Consider the following 16,856-nt stretch of genomic DNA (forward strand, 5'->3'; position numbering starts at 1 on the left):
CTGTTCTGCTTAAAAGCACATACATTTTACCCAGAATTGGCCCTTCCTCCTCTGTAATGCAAATAGCCTGCAGAACATACCAGGCTTAGCTAATAATTAACACTCAGCAAGGGCTGTTGTAAATAAGGCTGCAGTAGACTGCTTTGTCTGATATCCCATGTTAAGCAGGTTAGCCTCTGGCTGAATGGACAACCTCCAGAGTAACCTCAGCCACCACTGGAAGCCAAATACTGCAACTAAGCGGTGCCCCTTCTCTTCATAATTTAGTCAATAACAGTGCTAGTCAAGCACTGCATTTTGAGTTATCTGACTTAGTGAATGGTGTTGACTTCTCTTTGACCAGTTTGTTCAAGCTATGTTTTTCCAGCATGCTGTTTGTTTAATAATTTCACAGAACATAATGGGGAAAAAAAAAGTTTACTAAAAATGCTAGCTGACTTTTTTCATGTCTGTGTCAGTGTTTCTACATGAGCATTTCAGGAAGATGGTAGGAAATCCTGCATGTCTAGAAGACAGATCCAGCAAATAAGTAGGCATACGCACTGCCAGTTACATACATTTCATATTCCATAAGATAAGGGAAGTTAGGAAAGGTGTCCTGATAAAACCCCTGTTGGGCAAATACATTTTCCCTACCTGACTTCACTTTGTACTTTAACTTGGACTATTCATCTTCACTTATTCTCCTAAACTGCTAATTCATTTGCATGAAGTTTTTATTATACATACACCCCCACTTACACAAAAAAAAACTTGGATATTCTGTACTGCAACCATGAAGTGCTTCTACATGCTTAAAAATTAAGATCTTCCATACACAAAGTTTGTAAAATTAGCACCACCTGGGGGAACCTGGTCCCCTTTGAGTGTWATCATCAGGAGGGGCTATAGCTACACATGTACTAAAACTGCAGTGGTACTATGTCACGATTAAGATAACAGAAAAGCAGTTTTCTGAACAAGGAAGTGGACTTCAGCATCAACAGTGAAATCTCAGGAGCTTGGTAAGCATGGCACAGATTTCATCCCTACTCCCTTTTCCACTGTTCCCCTCGTTTTTCCCACTCCATGCTCTCCACACCATCATGGACTTCCTCCAGACGGAGCAGATGAGGAGGCAGCACTACTACCCTGCACACCAGGGCTGTTCACAGAGCTCTTCCGACACGAACTGCAGCAGGAGAGGCCAGTTAGGTCTCCATCCATTTTTGCCGCTGCCAARTCCACAGCTATTGGTTTTAGTGATATCCACTGCACTGAGATTTCCAGTTTGAAGCATCCGTCGAGCTTCAAACATGCCCTCCGTGGTTATGCGATCATTATAGGAAGAACAAGCCCACCGTGCGTGAGCACACAKCTGCCAGCACACGCTGCCAGTCAGCAGTCATGCATATGTCCATAAAGGCTAAACCTGCCCAGCCAAGCGATTTAGATGAAAACTCATTTTCACCTAAACGTCAAGGGTCTGCTCTTGCTTCTGTTGAAAGAAATGACAAAATTCCACATCAAGGCCATGAAAGTTGTCACAGCTCCATTTCTCTGAAAGCTGAAGAGCTTCCTTCCCTCCACTACAACAGAGCAGCACCAGGAGGAAGTTGACTTTTAAAAAACAAGCAAGCAGGTGTGTTCCCCTCCCTCCAGTGCCAGCAGGATCGGACCCATACTGTGCCATTTACTATTCACACTTCTGACCTCTATTTTATTTTTGGTTTGCCTGGCACAATCCAGAACTACAGTCATCAATGTTATCTAAGCATCTAATTCATAATGCTTGGCTGAACCCTTCCAAGAATAAGAAAACAAGGTGGTATGCAATCTGATACGGCGCCTGAGCCAATTTTTAAAGAAGACAGCAGAAAAGTTCCCATCAGCTTAAATGGAACTTGGATCAGGCTTGCAATGATAAAAAGGCAACAAATATTTTAAGACACTAAAAGAACCATTTCAGGCACGCTCAGACTTACTGAAAGCTGTAACTTGACCTACCCTAGTTCCCCACTCCACATTCTCTTCTATCAAAAGGCATCATGTATGTCAAACTAGGTCTGTTATCCTACAGCTACACATACTCTCCACCCTGTGCAAGTGAAATACTAGTTAACCTTTTAACTCAATAGAGATTTTAAATGAATCATGTTTTACTTAAATATAACTAAAATAGAGCATAGCATCAAAGTGCTTTGTTAGCATTTTTTATTTTGGTCTCCAACCAAAGAACACCACCTTAAAGGAAAGCATAGTCCTCCTTGAGCAGAAAGYGTGTACTTTTTGTGTGTAGTGGTAGGAACAGCTAAACTCAAACCTGAAAGATATTATAAATTGAGTGATAAAAAGCACTTAATTTGCATAGGTTTTTACACTCAACTGTGTACCCCCCTCCCCAGATTTGACCTATCCATCATTAGAGAAGTACCTCATCCCTCCTAGGGTCTCATCATAAAAACAGGAGAATAATCAAGGACCTTCATGAAAGGCCCTTGCCAGAGGGACCAARCAATTATAATACATGTGCTGCGATAAAAATTTATCCTATTAAAATACTTCATATTCTGTTCTTTCAACAAGTCCTTTTGATCAAGGATCAATGAATGAAAGTCTGTCTCTAGATCTAGTTGCTGATTTTATGCAAACCTCTCTGCTAGGTTCTAGCTCAGAGGACAGGGACATTACTGACCACAGTGTCAGTCTGGGTCGATCTGGATGAGCTTTAAATGTCATCAGAGTTAAACAAATGAAGCTGCACAGGCTGTTACATTTTGGAAAGATCTTGTTCTCCTTGCTGAAATGCCAAACGTCCACTGGAGTCTTGGAAAACAATGTGAAATTTGCTAGAAAGGTTTTCGAAGCTGCAAAGCTTGGTGGCCAGGACAGCAAAGGGTTGGTATTCTACGATCTTTCCCCAGCAGGACTCAATTGCATATGCAGTTGACATTGTTTGAAAATGAAGCCTTTCAATTTCCCACCTTTCTGGCCATAAAGGAAGGCCAGTATTTCAAAGAGCAACTGCTGAAGAAAACATGCCATGTTTGCCCATTTAGACAACAGTGCTCCTCCATTTGCTAACATTTCTCATTAGATGTCCCTCAAGAAACTGTTCTTTGGGCACTACCTTCGTTCCTTTTCCGAGAGGCAATCCCACCCTGAAAGTCAAGGGTTAGATATAATTTTTTTAGTATTTCACTACCTGAGTAGGACAAAGAAAATGCCACAACGCTTTCTCTGGAAAGCCATGTATCTTTGGTGCTGCCGTGCCCTGCCTTAGGTTCTCAGCGATACAGCTGATCTAGCTTTCGGAAAAAAAATCAGCAAGTCACAGGGCTTTTCTCTTCTGCTAACCTTCTGCTAACCCCCTCTCACACCCACATATGCATGCAGACACACACATGCCAGTGGAACCTTTTTAATGGGTCAAATTTTAGCTATGCAGTTAATTTCAGTTTTGATGAAAGAAATTGTCAATCTGCCTGAAAGAAATAGATATATAATAACAATTTCAAGAGAATCGGTGAGTGAAGAGGTCAAAGACCAAGCAGCTGGTCTACTAGGTAGCCAGCAGCATATGGACCTCCCAAAGAATTCAGATTTTACAAATATAACGAAAAAAAAACCCTGATGATTTTGTTTAAACATGACAACATTGTTGTCCCACATTTATATATTCTAAAATGATTCAAAGAATTTTCCTCAAATTTTCCCAAATAAGTTTCCTACTCTAAGTCGAGATTCTGCATTAGATGCTGTCCTAATGAAGGCACCAGCAGGCCAATATCACGCCAGCYATTCAAGGACAATAAACTTGTCTAAAAACTGTCTTTAGTTTGCAGGCTCTTACAGGCAGAAACCATGTCTTGATTTAGGCTTTTTAAATGATGAAAACAGTAGGGCTCTTATCTTGATCAGGGTCTGCTGACACAACCATAAAATTAATAGGTGGTTTTATAGGAACAGGTCCAATTCTGCTTTCATTAAAGTCAATGGCACTTCCCTCAGCACTTTCAATGGTAATAGAATCAAGTCAAAATTTCTCCCAAGCACTCAGTCACAATTATAGTACCTCCATCACTGTGTTAAAATCAAAGTGTAAAATTTTRAAAGATTAAAGATACACAGCCCAGGCCAGATCTCAAAAGCATGCAGCATACATAACAAAAGCCAAATTTTTTCCTCAGTAGCCACTGTGGAACATGGATTTAAAACCTGATCTTCAGATCAAAAGTAGCGGCAAAAGTCTGTCATTACAAAAGGAAAGAAAAAGAAGGCAAAGGGCTTTATAAAAGGAGGAAAAATGGATTTGCACTGTAACAAGCTTTATTTCTTAAGCTTTTTGAATGCAACACAAATGAACTGCATTACTGCACATCACCAAATCAGCCTGAGTACATTCAAACTGCAAAGCAAATCCCAACCTAGACAAAATCCCTAATGAAGTCCCCGCAGGGCAGACTTTTCTACTCTGTCTTTGAAAATGATGAATGGCAAAGTGGAAAAGAGTGCCACATTCACATCCCACTGGATCCTGAGTCAGAAACAGAGCACATCAGCTCTTTATCTGATGCAGTGCTTAATCCCCAAGCACTTCTCAGTATGTCACTGCTGATGATGCTCTTTCAGTATGTCACTTCAACATACTACTCTCAGGTCAGCTTAATACACAGCACTTTTTTACACTCCAGTACAGCTCCAGAAACACTTGGGCTAGATTGACTGGGGAGCTATACAGCTGCAAAGAGGTGAATGTGAAAAAGTTCGAAGTGAACATGTCCATCATGGGCTTGCCAGGTAGGCTTCAGGTTTATAGCCCAAAGGGCAGTGCACAGTCTTCTCCCACCCTATGCTGCAGTGCTCCCTCACAGCTAAACCAGTGGAGAAATAGCCCTACAAAAGACAAGCCTTTTTCTGTAAAGTCATCTATGGCTTTTGAGACCTGCACTGGCCTCCTACTAGGTCCAACGAGTGCTACAGTCAGAGCTAGGAAGGAAGCAAAAGAGTGCAGCTGAGGCAGGGGAGCAAGGCTACCCGCTCTGCAAGACRGTAGCTGTTAGATCGCCTTGGCTGCCTCGTCAAACAGCACCTGCAATCTCCAGTTTTTATAAAAATACAAAAYTCCACACATCTTTAATTAGGGGAAGGCAAATTATCAAATTAAGGTTCAAGTAAGGTCTTGCATTATCAAAGCTTATCTTTATATATAGTTCTCATTTAAGCAAAAAACATTCTTGTGCTTTCTCGTCCTGGGCATGTAGTAATAATCCAAATTCAGCATGGAATCGCACAGACCAAGATAAGGAGATCACTGCAGGTTTTCTCTCTTAAAAAACTATCCTCAGATCTAGTCAGTAGCTGGAATGCAGTTCTCCAAAGAAAATCAATGACATAAGGAAAAGTGCTGATTATGCAGTATCTACCCCACAAGAAAGTACTAACAGGTGTCTACCTTTTGTGACAGGTATTATAATTCATGTAATTCTGATGTAAAAACAGACTGAAGTCTCAGTTTARTAAGAACCATAATAGGTGCAGTTTCACAAATAACTTCTCCGAGACTATCTGTATTGATTATATATATAYACAACTATCAATTTTTCTTACACCAGTATCTACATCCCAAAAGATCTTTCTTTTCTACAGATTCTTTCCTACTTTGCTGTCGTCTTGCTGACTAGGTCAGCTGCCATCCCTAATGCTGGCACCCGTGGGAAACACTATTTAACACTAGCCAGTGTTCAGTGAGACTGCTTATACAAATCCAGAAAGGGGCTGTTTAGAAAGCTGAAGTAGATGAAGTAGATTTGTAAACAACAAATAACTTCAGATTTCAGGTCTTGTCTCAGACCTACAAACTGAATAAAGAAACCATCCACAATAGCAATGTCATTTCCTACCATACACTATAGGGACAAAAAAAGGTTGTTCCTCACCTCCCAGTTATCTGCAAAAATTTTCATGCCTGTTCAAAATCTCATTTCTTCAATGATCTTAAACCTCCTAACTTCCCGCCTAAGCTTCCTTTTGACTTGTTCATAACAATTTGTTCTTGTCCTTTATTTTAAGGATTTTTTTCTCTCCCTGGTATTAAACCTTAATGCATTTACAGAGACTCTATCATATCTTTCTATTCTTCTGATTATCCCAGTAACTCCTTTCTGAACCTGTTCCAGTTTCAATTCATCTATAACATGATGTGAGCAGAACTCCACTTTGTATTTGGATTAGATCCCACCATTGCCTTATGCAGTGGCATTCATATAGTTCTCCGAAGTGCACGTTTCCCAGCACATCCTGGGATGCCTCTGCCTTCTTCAGAGCCACACAACCTCTGCATTGTAGACGCACTGGGATGAGTTAGTGCCTCCAGTATCTTCTCTGCTGTTTCTGAAGAGTGTTCAACTCAGAAAAATCCTTAACAGTAGCCCCAAGCACATGGGTTCACATTTTGTACRCTTTAGGTCACCTAGTCCCCTCTGGGAGGCAGCCCTCTGCGCTGAAAATACTTCCCAACTTTGCAACACCTGCAAATTTCAGTAACGCACTCCTACTTCTTATGACAAGATGTTTAATGTCCCTAATAAAAATCAGGAATAAAGGAGGATTAAGTCCACCCCAAGGACTAATCCATAAAAGTTCCACTAATAATTTCACTCCGACCTAACACTTTTCAGCACTTCCCATTCCTGCCTTCTCTTCAGTTCTTTCATCATCTATCAAAGTCTATCTATGCTAAGTCCCATCTTCCCCACTGTAGCAAATACTCTTTTCTGCTGGGTCATATCTAACACAGTCCTGCAGATTAGGGCAATGGTATTCCCCATTTCTAGGAAAAGAAGTGCCTATCAAAACTAAAATAGTAGATTTGCCTGAAACTATCAATCCAACTTCAGAAAACTCATCTGACACTTACTCCCTCTCTCTCTCTATTCTTCCATTCAAAAGTATGTTCTTAAGCCCTGAACACAACTCAGGGCAGACAAACGGCCTTGTAGCTTCCTAGGTCATGCCCTAACCATGCACACGGCTGCAGGTTTGCAAACACTTGAGGCTGGCAAATGCCTGCGCTGCGGCTGGAGGAAGCATGCCCCCCCCTCCAGGCTTTGCTCCCACCTCGGCACCGCAGCCAGCCTCTGCAGCCCCACAGCTCATCGCGTGGCGAACCTCCGCAGCTGAACACAATCCTTCCGTTTTGCCAGGTTATTTTTCAGTTCCCTGCTCTGGTTCACCATGCAGCAGCAGAAACACTTGTGCCAGCAAAAGGGTGGAAGGAGAAAACAGAGGCTTCTTTCAGCAGTGGTGTCAGCTGCACCCACTTCGACTGTTCATCAGACTACAGTCAAATCTTCCAACYGTGTTTTACCATCCCAACGAGTTTATTAGAGCTACTTGCTAGCCAAGTTAGTATGTTGTGCAGCCATATTCAGACTATCTTCCATTTGCACTAGTCTGAGAACATAGTGCTTGTAAAGAGTCCTGTCCCCTTTTCATTTATACAGCTTTAAAACCTTTTAACATATGTTTTAGTATCCCTGGTAAGGTCCAAAATAGCTTCATTGTAGCAATTTGCATTTTGACTTCAGGTTTGTGGGCCTTAAGACAYACTTTTCTGCTACCCGCCCTCCTCCTATTCCTTGCAGACTCTACTCAGTGTCCACATCCAGTTAGACTCCAAATCCTTCCCTGCAATTTTACCCTTGTTGGGATAAGTTTCCAGAGAATTTCTGTATCTTTGACAAAGTTCTAAGTTTCCTTCACCTTCAAGACCACGAGCACCTTTATGAACAGGTCCACTTCAGATCTCAGCAGTTTGCCTTTTCAAATTACTTACAGGTCTATCTCTTCAACTCTTGTGCTTGGCGTGAGTTTACTCAGGAACACAGGAGTCACTGCTACTGCTAAAAGACATCATCAGATTTTGGATCACAAGAGTGCCACCTTTTCCTGACCAATTCCATTTGTGCTCTGAATGCTCCTTGCAACTCAGCTGTTCTTGAAACTGCCCTCTGACTCCCAAGCATTTATATCATTTATCAAAACACAATTTATTTTATGCACAAGCAGAAGGGTGTTAAATCTGCTGTCACAGCCATACGCCTGCTGGGATGTGATCACTCTCAGCCTAGAAGACTGTGCTTTCATTCAGGGAAATTACATTTAGTTCTTCCTCCAAGAACTGTTGTGAACTGCGACTATCCTGTTTCCAGGATCACTTCAATCACAGGTGGCTGCATGTACACTGATAGGTAAATAATGCAGCTTAAAAAAAAAGAATCAAAAGCGTACGGGATCCCTTTAGATCAAAGGTATTTAACAGGAACAGGGAAGTGTGAATGACACTGCAAGGTCACTTTTATTCTCTCTCTTATTCTTASATATGTGCATTGACCATATACTTGGCCGGCAAGTTGTTCCCAAAACACACCTTCAACTTTCTTTTTCTTTATTTTGTTTCTGTGCACCTTAACCTACTATTCGAAGGGCTGAAAGATTCCCTTCACTTATTTGCATAGGAATATAAAATGTGATAACACAATTCTTTACCTACAGCAAGTTATTTTTAGCAGACTATGAAAATCTGTTTCTTTTTCCTCAAAAACTGTTCATCCATCTTTGTAGTTGTATTGTCCCAGGACCACAAGGACCCAAAAAATACACACATTATTGCAGGCGCTCTCCTACTTGGACAACAAGGAGGCATATTGTCACCTGCCTACATACTTACTGGCAAACCACATTTCTTCAAGGGAAGCACTGTCTCTCCCCTCCCCATCCTCACCCCAGTGGTTTTAGAAGCCCAAGGCAGGTTTAGTGCCCCAGAAGCCACTACTGCTACCAATCTAGTCTCTGCAGCTCTGTTCCAGGTGCTCTGTGGGCACACGATGTCCTCGCCCTACCTTCACCACCACTTCCGATTGTTCATGGCCCTCCTCAGCACATCCAGCCTCCCCTCCTATCTTCTTCCTCCTCTCCACACTCCTTCCCCACATCATTGCTAYACATCTTCCACTTCTCTGCACACTTTTCCTTTTGGCCATATAACGGATGTTGCCTGCTGCRAGGGTCCGGGGCCCATGAGCAGTCAAGGGACCAGCATTTGTGGAGAAGAGGAGCAAGAGAGCTCTATTCCCACAGGGCCAGTGTGTCCTACTACAGCATGTGGAGGCATGAAGATCATACAAATGATCACGAAGACCTCCTTCACTTCTCTGCATGGCACAGGGCAGCATGGCTAACAAACATTAGTTAACACACTTGCCAAAGGTGTTGGCGTGACCCATCTGGCWGTCAGAAAGGAAGGAAGATCTTCATGTCTCATCTTAACACCCTTCCGATCTTATCTGTAGCTTGGATTTTTCCTCCTCTCCAATGACAAGCACATTAACTGTTGTGAAACGTGATGAGTCATATCTGTAGTCTGCAAAGGGAAGGCAAGGTAAATGGAGAGCAGAAAAGGAGTTAGACAGGAGGGAAAGCTGCTGTCACCAAATAGCCTCCAAGTCATGGCTACATGGCTACCACTTGCTTCTTCAGAGTACCACATATATCTTCAGCTGTGCTTAGCCAAATTCTGGGGGTGGAGGGGAACTTGGGAACAGCCACTACACATTCTTGCCCAAGAGCAGTACCCAAGACTCTGCGCTGYTTGAACCAGAAGATGCAATAGGAACGACCTGCTGTAAAGGGCAGGCTGGGAAGAGTGTTTGTCAGGCAGCTGATGCAGATCTAGGAAGAAAGCAGCACTTTCTTCCTAGGAAGTGGCTTTGGAAAGGCCAAAATGAGCATGCCTGGATCGAGATATTCTGAAACTGATTTTACTGTTGCCTTTTACGAAAATTGGCAGAAGTTACCCATCCTGGCTGCTCTGCTCCGCCATATGTCCCATCTCCAGTGGCATCACAAATATGCTGGGAAAAATCTTCCTGTGCCAAATGTTTCACACACAAATCTAGAAGGATATAGGTATCATAGTAGCTGATCTGATTCACATCTAATACATTTTTCATACAGTAATTTGAATATAAATATGATATTGTTATAGACACAGGGCATCTGCTCCAGCAATATCAGTGCTGCAATACTGAGTGCCCGCAGAAACACACCTGTGCAAGTCCACAACACAGAAGCAGGTATTTTTCAATACCTATTTTTTTAACACRGGTCTAGGTATTTTTGATGTGGCATTGAGCTGTGGGTGGGAAACAGCTTTCCCATCTTACAAAACACATCCACCACCTCATACATATACCTGCTCTGCACCATGACAAAGCCAATGTCATTCATGGTCTTCTATGAAGAAACGAAGGCAAAGAGACCCACCTTCCAGAACTAGAGAACCTGCTGTGCAAGAACAGAGTTCAAATGGGACAGAATAGTCCAACTCAAGCACCTGCTCTGCTTACTTCAGATGAAAAACTTGAACCTCAGTCTGTCACCTATCAGCCCTTAAACTAACTTTGGTTAAGCTGATTTTCTCCCTTGCCAAAATGAGAACTCTAGGCTGGATTGTGACTTGCTTCTAGTTCAAACTGGTACATTTATTMCCACCAGAGGACTTCATTTTCAATCAATTGCCCTTTTTTGACCAAAACCAAAAGCAAAATACTGTCACTTAAAAATGTCCAACCAATTCTACACACAAATCTGTTCTGAGGCCTGCTTATCTCAGTGTTTCTATGAGAGCTGACAGTTGCTGAAATATAGCCACTAGAACTGCTAGTGTTGACAAGGCTTTAAAGCATCATCACACTGAGTAGCCATTAGAGGTTATATTTCATTGGAAGTAATGTAATTCAATTACCATCATTCTTCAGTATGTTCCATCTCTGGAGGCTGACAATATGCCATATCATCCATCAGATTTTAACCTGAACTTTGCATTCTGGCCCCATAGATTGCCAGTTCTCCACTATAAATGGCTTCATATTTTTAACCTCATTTCTTAAGGAAAAGCGGTCATACAATTATTCTGTCCATCTGTCTGCCTGCTAGCCTGTCAGTCCTTCCTCAACTTTTCAAACAGTTTCAATCAAGAGGCAAAGGTCTTCAAGAAAATTAAGTTCCTGTCAATTTTGTGACTGATCAGAGGCATCGTAAAGAAAAAGAAATCACTTGCACATTCTGCTTRGGAGTGGTGAGCAGTCAGTGCAAACCAACAGTCCAGTGAGCACGGACAGCTAATGTCCAGGGTGTGAGACATGAGCCCTTAGGAAAGCAGATTCCCTTAGAACTGCTGTGCATGGAACAACTTTTTTTTTAGTAACACAGTGAGCTCAGTAATGTAGCTAATGAGAATTTCTTGTGCATATTTCTTCAGTAAAGAGTGTTTTCTGTRATTCAGTTTGACTGTCAAACGTATTACACACACAAAATATAAATTACACAGAGAAGTGATTTACCATTTTTTTGTGCCAAGCCTATGTATTTAAGATCTACCAGTAACTAGTCAGTTTTACATTTTTTTCTTTTTCTGAATACCTGAAGTGTAGAATAACTTAACCGATTCATTGACTACACATTTATCTGCTTAAATGATTACTCTTTTTGCTGATTTTCAACATCACTGATTCATATTACTGTTGGTTTTCTGCCTTTTTTGCTACCAAACTGAACCATAAACTACTCCTGACTTAATTGGTTCTTTAGCTGTAGATCAGCTGCACAAGAACCAGTCTTGTTTTCTATCCATAGGCAGCTTGTTTCCACCTGTCATTGCTTCCACTCCCTTTCTCTTTGCCTCTCCATTCTTCCAACCTCCTGCTCCTCCATATTGCCGTTTATGCTGAATCCCTTTCCTTTCACCTTTCCCACCTCCTTGTTCCCACCACCTGTGCATCTCCCTCTTTCCTTCTTGTCCACATGTTCTCTGTCCAAGCCTTGCCCCTCATCCTGCCACCTCCTGTTCTGCCTCCCCAGTACTGCACCATTCRCTGCACCTTTTGTGCTTCTGTCTTCACCCGCTCTTCTCCCGGGGCACAGTCGCCTTGCTCCCCTGCTTCCCCTTCTCACAGAAGAGGTTGTTAGGGAGGGATCAGTGAACCTGAATATCCCGCTGAGAACACTTCTGCTGGGCATTCATATTTTAAGGTCTCTTCCACAAATCGAGTATTGGAAAACCAGACTTCCTTCTTACTCTTTCTATTTTCATCCTTCTATTTGTCCCCATCTTCTCGTGTTTTCTCTCAGTCTAGCTGTTGTCCCACTCAATTCTCTTCCCACCCTTTTCCCAGTCTCCCCTTTGACACATGTATCTTCATGCATCTGTATCCAAAGTCACACTTGTTACCACTTTAACTCCTTTATGAGTGCCTCTCTGCAATGCCTACCCACCAGATCCCCACAAGCCTCTAGTCGATCATTGGAATCCTCTCCTTCAAGCCTCTAGCGAACCCCAATGAATATACAGCCTTCCTTCATTTTAGATACTTGCCTCTCCTTTGGACTTGCCATCCTCTTCCTCAAATCAGGACACCTCTCTAGTCCTGCTAGCCTTGTCAGTTTTGGAAGCTGGCACTTTACTGCTAGAAGGAGTTGCCATCTATCATCTAGGGTAGATGGCAGTTGCCTTCTACCTACTTGATTTCAGATACCCCTGCCCATGATCTGACCAGGGTGTGAACCCCAGGAGCTGCCAGAGGTCTCAAATTCCAAGAAAGGGCCATGTCCCATACAGCTCTGCTGCACAGGGTTAGCAAGGTACAGGTCTCCAAGACAGCCTCGAATTGCCAAGGATGGTCACCCATCAGCCGCAGGTAGGTTTGTTGACCATTCAAACTTCCATATCAGAAATTCCTATTTTTACTCCTTCCTTAAACCACTCCTCACCTCTAATGCCATCCCATCTAAAGCCTCTTGCACTCATTCCTGTGCTTTTCGTACTTTTATCAATTCTCATTTCTTGTTTTCTCACCCTCGTAGGCCACCCTTTACCTCCCCCATCACTTGCTTGCCAATCCCTAGAAAGCTCTCCGCCTACTAACAAAAAGCCGTGACTTTGAATCCTTTTAAGTCTCTACTGAAATTACACTTTCACAGAGCTTACAATACACCTTTTAGTCTTCAGCAACTAGCTATGGCCATTAATCTCAGCTGCTTATATCTAAATTGTAGTCAGTATACATTATCGCTCATTCCTGATTTTGTCACCCGTTATCTCTCCCTTATTTGTTATACCACAGGAGGAAATCTTGTTTCTAATTAGACCAGAAGAAACTTAAAGCAGAAACAGTGTTTGTACAGCACCTAGCACAATAAGGGCTTGTACAGCACCTAGCACAATAAGGGCTTGTAGGAGCTATACACTATTTTTGTTATAGAACACAAAAGTTATAATTTTTGAAGACAGCTAGGAACTTACCGAGCCATACAGTTCTCCTTTCTCATTCATTCCAAGGTAGAGTCCACTGTCTACTCCTCGAATGCTGACCAGGCCCACTGCTATACTGATAAATTCCAGTATACCTACAAAATACAGGAAAAAAACAATGTACAGGTTGTTTCCATTTAAAGATTTTTCTCAGACATGACTGATCCCTGAGCAACAAGCTGCTGTTTTCAAAGTAGTTTTTCCATTTTCAGAGTTGTTTTGAGGAAGCTGAGGAATAAATGAATATATTTTCAGTTGTGGTTTTTGAACAATTAAGTCCTTTGAGTTCGTACTAGAACAATGCATTGCAGAGAGCATTAAGGTAGCAAATTAAAAGATTAGTCTCAATCTTTCTCAGCATTTTTTAAACACAAAAATAAAAATCAGGCATATTACACCACATCTGTCAGTATTCCGATTTGCACAACAAACAATACATTCAAGGAAACAAAATCAGGTATTCAGGTAACCAAAGTTACCATGATTAAAGAACTTAAGAGATTTGGTTTACAAAATAAATTCCTAGAAATATATTTGAATCAGAACTGCAAGATGAAAATAAAATGTTACATTTTACAGAACCAAAAGATCTACTTCAAGGCATCAGTGAATCAGGAATACATGGAAAGAGTTTTACTCACAGTATGATCTTCCAGAGGCTCCAGAAATGAAAATCTGTAGTACCATTCAGTCCCACACATATTTGTCTAGATATTAATCATCCTAACTCTCTGGAGTGTTTTTACTCATCTCAAATCTGAAAATTAAATTATTCTCAACCTAAATAAGTGTATAAATGATTAATTCTTCTTATACGCATTATAGCAACCTCACACAGATGCATTTGTGCACTACAGCTAAGAACATCTTGCAGAGAAGCACTGCTTTTGCAAAGCTGCCTAGGATCAGCAGCAATGTGCCTGGTACAAAAAGAGTCTGTATCACATACCAGGTCATCTGCCTCTGAAGGTTTGGGGTTTTTTGGCAGCCTTCCCTGCAAATTGTTTACCTCCTCAATGAGGATGCTACCAGCCAATTCTTGCATAGATGTAGAATTCTTGTGGAGCAAAATGGAAATTGCTTCCTATTTCAGAGTGTTCATATAAGTCTAATGATCTCTCTGGAGTTATCCAGCAACATTAAGCAGCATACTGCTGCAGTACACTACTTTCTGAGCCACGTAATAAAACATAGAGTAGGATTTTCAATATACTTCTGGAATTTTATGTCTAAGCACACTACATAACCATTTTAAAGCTTTTTGGAAATTATATTTACATGAAATAATACAATAACAGTATAATATGTGTTGAACCTCACATGGCCAATAAAAAAGCACTTTCATGGATTTTTCGAACAATTAATTTGGCATCTCTCGGAAAATAGTTGTGCGCTAATCAATAACAGGCATGAATCACATAAATCTAACAAAGCAYGGGCTGAAGCCAATAGGGACAATTTATAGCCCAGCTAATGTAAAGATGAAATGTATTCCCTGTAAGGGACTATTGATCATTACCTTATATATTATTCAGTACTACAAACACCATATTCTCAGTGTTTTGATAACCCTGTTTTAAGGCCTAGGCATTTTAAATTATTCTCTACATACATCCAAGGAAAATGGCTTCACAAATACTGGGAGAAAATATTTAGTAATTATTGCATTTTTTGAAGTAATAAAAAGTGGTAGTATGTTGCTTATATGATATATGACAGCATCTCTAATACAATTGATCCATTGAAACAATTTAAATCTTCCCCTTATATCTGGACGTGCAATACTTCCAGACTTCTTAATAAAGGTTTTTCTGTAAAGCTTTCACTAAACTATCATATTTCCTGATATTTTACCAGGCAGTTCTAACTGAAGTTAAATCTTATGTTAAGTATGTATTATACCATACTGTAGCTAAGTTAGTGAGTCAGGCATCTTTCACATCAGTATAAATGTGGACTTTAATTGCTGTCCTCATTTCAAGTATTTGGGTGCACACTGCTTAGCGTGTTAAAAGAACAAAAAAGCACTGTCACATCCTATTGTGAGTGCAGAAGATGCATTTAAGGTACTTGGCAAAGAGCATCCACATTATTTGAGATCAGAATAGACTTGTTCATTTAAAAAATTCAAAAGCCTATTCACAACAAGCTTTATGTGCCATCCGATTAAGTCCTCAAGCGATTGTCTGGGGCCAACCATGCAGTCTGCCACAAGTTCTGCTAGTTTAAGGACTGCATGATTTGGCCCAACACTCCTGTGAATATTTTCACTTTATAGCTTCTATAATGTGCACATGGTACTTAGGATCTGAACCAAATATTAAAATAGATATTCCTCTTCAGGATGAGGCTGGAGAAAATGAAAGTCAGGACAGCTCCAAACTTTAAAGGCTATAGCCCTATGTATAGTCAAAAAATGGGGGAGAAGAAGGGAGAGAGAAAATAACTGTCTCAGGACATGGAATCCTGCAGAATATCTTCTTGTCAGAGACTGCAAAGACCCACTTCTCCCTAAAGGGGGAGGAAGAAACTTTGTGGGAAGTTATTCTTTATGTGTCGCATCAGCCCTTCATTCACCTCCTTGCACACGATCTAGCTTTGGGCCATGCTGAACAGCAGCGCGATACCAGTCTGGCCATGGACAGCCAGTCCTGCACTCCCACCAAACTCACAGGAGGCAGGTCATTTACAGAACGTGAATTTTTAAGTTTCATCTGGTTTATCTATAGCAAAGAATAGAATGATAGAGCGTATCTGCCTCAGCTTTAAGCAATGAACGTCTTTGCAAAGATGGATCTTTTCCTATCCCTTTGTGCACTTTTGTCCTTTGCTATAGACASTCTCCCTTTGTACCGCTGGAGCGAAGCAGTTTAGCCCCACTGAGCACCCTAAAACACCATCCACAGTAACTAATACAGTAAACAAGCACCTCTGCCAGCTGCTTATCTGTCACACTTCCAGAGGAAGTAATGAGGTGCCCTGCACAGAGRAGGGAAGCCACAAAGGGCTGGCGGACACCGAGCAAGGTAAGTAGAGCCGTGTAGTAATATATTTAGCAAAAAATCATTCAGCCAGAGGGGGAAAAAAACGGGGGGGGGGGGGGAGAGAAGAGCAATTCCTCGTGGTGAAGCGACGGTGCGTGCAGCCCCCTGCAGAGCTGGCGGGGTGCTGGGGAGGCGGCCCGGGGGGAGGCCAGGAGGGATTTCCCAGGCTTTCCCCTCTGCCCGCAGAGCGCGCCGGGCTGCTCCGCGCCCGCGGCTCCTTTCCCCTGACACCTACTGTCTGCTTTTAGAAAGCTCCGCATTTGGCACTCAGCTGGAACAGACCTTTCAGCCGGGATGTTTCCCGCCTGTCACAGCTGTCACCGCTCCTCCCTCTCCCCCACATTATGCCAATTARGAGCCCGGGGCGCAGACAGCGACGGCTCCCCGGAGCCAGCCCGGCCGGAGCGGCAGCGGGGACCTCCTCACCCCGCGGGCTGCCCTCGCCCCTAAAACCCGGCTCG

The 16,856-nt window shown here is 42.1% G+C and overlaps 1 protein-coding gene across 2 annotated transcripts in view; it reads right to left on the minus strand.

Moving 5' to 3' along the window:
* Nucleotides 1-16,856, minus strand: part of FGF9 (fibroblast growth factor 9) — a 29,042-nt gene that overhangs the window by 7,790 nt on the left and 4,396 nt on the right. For both annotated transcript variants that reach the window (XM_085321780.1, XM_085321777.1), the window contains exon 3: nucleotides 13,343-13,446. In XM_085321780.1, coding sequence (XP_085177906.1) covers nucleotides 13,343-13,446 — 104 coding nt within the window. The remainder of the gene's footprint in view (nucleotides 1-13,342; nucleotides 13,447-16,856) is intronic.

Source organism: Rhea americana, unplaced genomic scaffold (genome assembly GCF_003343005.1).
Source record: "Rhea americana isolate MKP2758 unplaced genomic scaffold, rheAme1 scaffold_71, whole genome shotgun sequence".
Classification (NCBI taxonomy): Eukaryota; Metazoa; Chordata; class Aves; order Rheiformes; family Rheidae; genus Rhea; species Rhea americana.